General features: G+C 54.1%; 2 protein-coding genes across 2 annotated transcripts in view; both read right to left on the bottom strand.

Moving 5' to 3' along the window:
• LOC114141200 (multidrug resistance-associated protein 4-like) overlaps positions 1-1,242 on the bottom strand; it is a 1,409-nt gene extending 167 nt beyond the window's left edge. The window contains exons 1-2 of the mRNA XM_028011681.1: positions 758-1,242; positions 4-127 (exon numbers count right to left, since the gene is read on the bottom strand). Of these exons, the coding sequence (XP_027867482.1) occupies positions 4-127; positions 758-1,024 (391 nt within the window). The 5' untranslated portion in view covers positions 1,025-1,242. The remainder of the gene's footprint in view (positions 1-3; positions 128-757) is intronic.
• Positions 1-6,668, bottom strand: part of LOC114140929 (methyltransferase N6AMT1-like) — a 53,212-nt gene that overhangs the window by 4,848 nt on the left and 41,696 nt on the right. The window lies entirely within an intron of this gene.

The raw sequence follows: 6,668 nt of genomic DNA, 5'->3' as shown, positions 1-6,668 counted from the left end.
CACTGATGACAACAATAAGCAGCAGAACCAGCGAGTTGCAGCCGGCAGTGAAGTACTTGAGGTAAATGTGGCTGTTGACGTTTCCTTCTGCTCGACTCTCCTCTGCGAGCGTTGGAGCCGCTTCCGCCTGCACGACGACGCACAACACTTTCAAAATGCAACCATGAATTAGAACTGAAGGAAGTTCACTCTTCTACACATGAATACAAGTAATAACAAAATTGTTCAAGGGAAATAAGATATATTCTCATTTCTAGTTCTTGGATGCACCGCCCATTGATGTCGCCCTGGGTAAGTGCCCATATCAAAAACTGTGACTGTATTCATGTTTTTAATAAAACGTTTTATTGTCTCAAACCAAACATGTCTGAAGATTCTGTTTTCCAGGAATGTTTAAAGGAAGTTATTTTGGAAACTCCTCATCCGGCCTAGCGACCGCCGTAATTTGTGGAAGTGAAATTTCAACCTCGCACACACAGACGTGTACGAGGCACCAAATTATCTTGTGTTTTGGTGATAAAACACAGGAAAGCTGGAAAATGTTCACCTTTTGTTGCTTTCTGCTGTCATCTATCGCTGTCGTTCGTCGCTGTTACCTAGGTAACCCACCGAGGCTTTTAGGTCAAAGATTAATCTGTGCTATGTCATATTAACGCTGATTAATCACATGTGTTAAAGTGTCGATAATCCAAAGTTACATGAAAAACATTTTTCCCTTATACAATCATCAAACTGTCATTTTTTTAAATATACCCACAGGAGGTTGGTCAGAGTAGCTGGTGTCCGCTGGCAGGAGGCTGCTGTGGGAGCTGTGGGAGGAGTTGGTCCACTGACTGTGCAGAGACAGTTTATCGGAGTCCTGCTCCTCGTCTTTCCTCAGCAGTGAAAACACGTCCAGGCCGGAGCGCTGCAGCTCCCCGTAGCTCCCCTGGCCCGTGATGCGACCCTGCAGGGAAGGAAGCCGACACAACCGGCTCGTTTCATTTTTACCCTTGAATCGTTTCCATCCAGATGTCCCGCGCATTCTTTTGAAACCCGTGCTACGCGCCACAGGCCGCAGTGAGGCCGGCCTTCGTATTTCATGCCGAGCTTCTCCAACATGGTGCTCAGCTTCGTCTACGTGCGTGGGACCTGGAGGAAACAAGGGGTGCGAGTTTAAAAGCCGTGGCAAACATCAGAAAATGTTGAAAGAAGAAATTCAATCGAGCAAAAGTCATCTCTAAGTGATTACGCTTAGATTTAGCTGAGTGAGATTGCTTAAAAACAAGATCACAAATTTCTTGTTTTTGCTTGTTTCTTTTCCAATTAAGAAATCACAAAAAAAAACTTCTTTTTTTTTTTTTTAATCCTGAGTTGTACAATGAAACATCATGGCCAGGCTACACACCCGTCGGGAAACCCGCTCACCATGACCGCACTACACTGTTAGACCTTTTATTGTAATTTTACAGTAACTTACTGGTGTCTTGTTGGATTTTAGTTTCCTTGCCCACATGCAGGTGCGCACAGAAGAACAGACTTTACTGTTAATAGGGTTTGTTTTTAATCAGTCAAACGATTGTTCAAGAATCGAGACTAGAGGACGTCAGAAGGAAACGAGAGTCCAGGTAGGTTCGGGGGTCCGGGACAGCAGCGGATCGGAACGGCTTGGAGGTCCCAACCAGCGAGACGCGCACGACCAGCGGAGTTCCAGGCTTGGCTCCGGGAAGCGGGATCAAGGTCTGAGAGGTAACAGAGAGAAAAGGACAAAATGACTTAACATGGACTATGAGAGATCTTAAGGCTGAGTCTGACCAACAAGTGGTAACCATCGAGCGATGACTGGTGGTTCCACCGCTTCTTAAGAAAGCCTGCCGCTGGTTACCGGAATCCGTTGCAGGTGCGTCAGGCTGTCAAACTCCTCCGCGTAGCTCATCTCTGGAAAGAACCCTCACTCCAACCTGAATTCTGACAACTGGCAACACTGTTGCCAGCAAGTTACTATAATTACCATTCTACAGTACCCTTACTGTTATGATATTTCACAGTTAATTTTTTACTGTGAGTGTGCTTTACAGTTACTGTTAGAAAAAAATTATCTAAGTTCATTTACTTGTGAGTTTATTTGAAAGGTTAGGTTTTCATATTATTATTTTGTGTGTAGTTTACTTGACTCCTTTTCTTCTGTGAAACACTATTAACCATTTTTAGGATGTTTGCCTGGAGGCTAGAGACTTTGCACATTCCTGTGTTATCAGCTCCATGTGTAACTGATTAGTTGTGGCCAGCCACATGCCCTTGTAAGGGCATGCCCACAGAAGGTTCCAGAGCACCCTGTAGAAAAAGGTCATTGGTCAAATTCTTTGTGTGACTATGTGAGAAGGCCCAACCTCCTTCCTTGTATTTTCTAATAAAGCCAAATGCAGAGAAAGATCTGGCAGAGTTGATCCCAGACAGTGTTTTACAGCGATTCTTCACGTCTGCTTTCAATTCTCTCCTTTCTGCAGAAAAGACAATTGCCTCCGGTTGAATCTTTGCTAGTTAGGTATTAAAATAAACCTATCAGACACTATCCATTGTGCCAACCAAGCAACTGAAAACTGATCGATTCGAACTTGTACAAGTACCACTAAGCGGATTTTGCTTACAAAATTATGATAACAGGTCACGAGCTAGACTTGAACACAGGATTCACGTGTCCAAAGCACAGACACTATCCATTGTGCCAACCAAGCAACTGAAAACTGATCGATTCGAACTTGTACAAGTACCACTAAGCGGATTTTGCTTACAAAATTATGATGGGTCACCCCCCGGGTCACTCGCTCAAGCCAGGCAGAGAGAGGGACCCCAGGGCCACTCGCTCGACTCTGAGTGGAGGGAGAGACCCCCCGGGTCACTCGCTCAAGCCAGGCAGAGAGAGGGACCCCAGGGCCACTCGCTCGACCCTGAGTGGAGGGAGAGACCCCCCGGGTCACTCACTCAAGCCAGGCAGAGAGAGGGACCCCAGGGCCACTCGCTCGACCCTGAGTGGAGGGAGAGACCCCCCGGGTCACTCGCTCAAGCCAGGCAGAGAGAGGGACCCCAGGGCCACTCGCTCGACTCTGAGTGGAGGGAGAGACCCCCCCGGGTCACTCGCTCAAGCCAGGCAGAGAGAGGGACCCCAGGGCCACTCGCTCGACCCTGAGTGGAGGGAGAGACCCCCCCGGGTCACTCGCTCAAGCCAGGCAGAGAGAGGGACCCCAGGGCCACTCGCTCGACCCTGAGTGGAGGGAGAGACCCCCCCGGGTCACTCGCTCAAGCCAGGCAGAGAGAGGGACCCCAGGGCCACTCGCTCGACCCTGAGTGGAGGGAGAGACCCCCCCGGGTCACTCGCTCAAGCCAGGCAGAGAGAGGGACCCCAGGGCCACTCGCTCGACCCTGAGTGGAGGGAGAGACCCCCCCGGGTCACTCGCTCAAGCCAGGCAGAGAGAGGGACCCCAGGGCCACTCGCTCGACCCTGAGTGGAGGGAGAGACCCCCCCGGGTCACTCGCTCAAGCCAGGCAGAGAGAGGGACCCCAGGGCCACTCGCTCGACCCTGAGTGGAGGGAGAGACCCCCCCGGGTCACTCGCTCAAGCCAGGCAGAGAGAGGGACCCCAGGGCCACTCGCTCGACTCTGAGTGGAGGGAGAGACCCCCCCGGGTCACTCGCTCAAGCCAGGCAGAGAGAGGGACCCCAGGGCCACTCGCTCGACTCTGAGTGGAGGGAGAGACCCCCCCGGGTCACTCGCTCAAGCCAGGCAGAGAGAGGGACCCCAGGGCCACTCGCTCGACTCTGAGTGGAGGGAGAGACCCCCCCGGGTCACTCGCTCAAGCCAGGCAGAGAGAGGGACCCCAGGGCCACTCGCTCGACTCTGAGTGGAGGGAGAGACCCCCCCGGGTCACTCGCTCAAGCCAGGCAGAGAGAGGGACCCCAGGGCCACTCGCTCGACTCTGAGTGGAGGGAGAGACCCCCCCGGGTCACTCGCTCAAGCCAGGCAGAGAGAGGGACCCCAGGGCCACTCGCTCGACTCTGAGTGGAGGGAGAGACCCCCCGGGTCACTCGCTCAAGCCAGGCAGAGAGAGGGACCCCAGGGCCACTCGCTCGACTCTGAGTGGAGGGAGAGACCCCCCCGGGTCACTCGCTCAAGCCAGGCAGAGAGAGGGACCCCAGGGCCACTCGCTCGACCCTGAGTGGAGGGAGAGACCCCCCCGGGTCACTCGCTCAAGCCAGGCAGAGAGAGGGACCCCAGGGCCACTCGCTCGACCTCTGAGTGGAGGGAGAGACCCCCCCGGGTCACTCGCTCAAGCCAGGCAGAGAGAGGGACCCCAGGGCCACTCGCTCGACCCTGAGTGGAGGGAGAGACCCCCCCGGGTCACTCGCTCAAGCCAGGCAGAGAGAGGGACCCCAGGGCCACTCGCTCGACTCTGAGTGGAGGGAGAGACCCCCCCGGGTCACTCGCTCAAGCCAGGCAGAGAGAGGGACCCCAGGGCCACTCGCTCGACCCTGAGTGGAGGGAGAGACCCCCCCGGGTCACTCGCTCAAGCCAGGCAGAGAGAGGGACCCCAGGGCCACTCGCTCGACCCTGAGTGGAGGGAGAGACCCCCCCCGGGTCACTCGCTCAAGCCAGGCAGAGAGAGGGACCCCAGGGCCACTCGCTCGACCTCTGAGTGGAGGGAGAGACCCCCCCGGGTCACTCGCTCAAGCCAGGCAGAGAGAGGGACCCCAGGGCCACTCGCTCGACTCTGAGTGGAGGGAGAGACCCCCCCGGGTCACTCGCTCAAGCCAGGCAGAGAGAGGGACCCCAGGGCCACTCGCTCGACTCCTGAGTGGAGGGAGAGACCCCCCCGGGTCACTCGCTCAAGCCAGGCAGAGAGAGGGACCCCAGGGCCACTCGCTCGACTCTGAGTGGAGGGAGAGACCCCCCCGGGTCACTCGCTCAAGCCAGGCAGAGAGAGGGACCCCAGGGCCACTCGCTCGACTCTGAGTGGAGGGAGAGACCCCCCCGGGTCACTCGCTCAAGCCAGGCAGAGAGAGGGACCCCAGGGCCACTCGCTCGACCCTGAGTGGAGGGAGAGACCCCCCGGGTCACTCACTCAAGCCAGGCAGAGAGAGGGACCCCAGGGCCACTCGCTCGACTCTGAGTGGAGGGAGAGACCCCCCGGGTCACTCACTCAAGCCAGGCAGAGAGAGGGACCCCAGGGCCACTCGCTCGACTCTGAGTGGAGGGAGAGACCCCCCCGGGTCACTCGCTCAAGCCAGGCAGAGAGAGGGACCCCAGGGCCACTCGCTCGACTCTGAGTGGAGGGAGAGACCCCCCGGGTCACTCACTCAAGCCAGGCAGAGAGAGGGACCCCAGGGCCACTCGCTCGACTCTGAGTGGAGGGAGAGACCCCCCGGGTCACTCACTCAAGCCAGGCAGAGAGAGGGACCCCAGGGCCACTCGCTCGACTCTGAGTGGAGGGAGAGACCCCCCGGGTCACTCACTCAAGCCAGGCAGAGAGAGGGACCCCAGGGCCACTCGCTCGACTCTGAGTGGAGGGAGAGACCCCCCGGGTCACTCGCTCAAGCCAGGCAGAGAGAGGGACCCCAGGGCCACTCGCTCGACTCTGAGTGGAGGGAGAGACCCCCCGGGTCACTCGCTCAAGCCAGGCAGAGAGAGGGACCCCAGGGCCTGTACTCTCCAGTACTCTCCAGTTAATGATTAACCAATTACTACATTTGTTGACAATTATTCCAATAATTGATTTATCGTTCCAGTCCTACTTGTCTTGTTCACAAATTAACCGTATTTTGCCACATGACTAATTTATTCCTTCAGTCTTCACTCCAAATCTCCAGGTTTCCTCCATGTTTTATGTCAAAACTCCAAGCTTACATACAAACCATAAAACCTAAACAGTGAATTTTTCACCAATACTGTAGTTCAACAGGAATCACGTTTAGCATCGCTATGACAACACAAACCTCTGCTACGACACTGATGACAACAATAAGCAGCAGAACCAGCGAGTTGCAGCCGGCAGTGAAGTACTTGAGGTAAATGTGGCTGTTGACGTTTCCTTCTGCTCGACTCTCCTCTGCGAGCGTTGGAGCCGCTTCCGCCTGCACGACGACGCACAACACTTTCAAAATGCAACCATGAATTAGAACTGAAGGAAGTTCACTCTTCTACACATGAATACAAGTAATAACAAAATTGTTCAAGGGAAATAAGATATATTCTCATTTCTAGTTCTTGGATGCACCGCCCATTGATGTCGCCCTGGGTAAGTGCCCATATCAAAAACTGTGACTGTATTCATGTTTTTAATAAAACGTTTTATTGTCTCAAACCAAACATGTCTGAAGATTCTGTTTTCCAGGAATGTTTAAAGGAAGTTATTTTGGAAACTCCTCATCCGGCCTAGCGACCGCCGTAATTTGTGGAAGTGAAATTTCAACCTCGCACACACAGACGTGTACGAGGCACCAAATTATCTTGTGTTTTGGTGATAAAACACAGGAAAGCTGGAAAATGTTCACCTTTTGTTGCTTTCTGCTGTCATCTATCGCTGTCGTTCGTCGCTGTTACCTAGGTAACCCACCGAGGCTTTTAGGTCAAAGATTAATCTGTGCTATGTCATATTAACGCTGATTAATCACATGTGTTAAAGTGTCGATAATCCA

This window comes from Xiphophorus couchianus, chromosome 24, assembly GCF_001444195.1.
Source record: "Xiphophorus couchianus chromosome 24, X_couchianus-1.0, whole genome shotgun sequence".
Classification (NCBI taxonomy): domain Eukaryota; kingdom Metazoa; phylum Chordata; class Actinopteri; order Cyprinodontiformes; family Poeciliidae; genus Xiphophorus; species Xiphophorus couchianus.
This window is presented reverse-complemented; position numbering and strand designations above follow the sequence as displayed.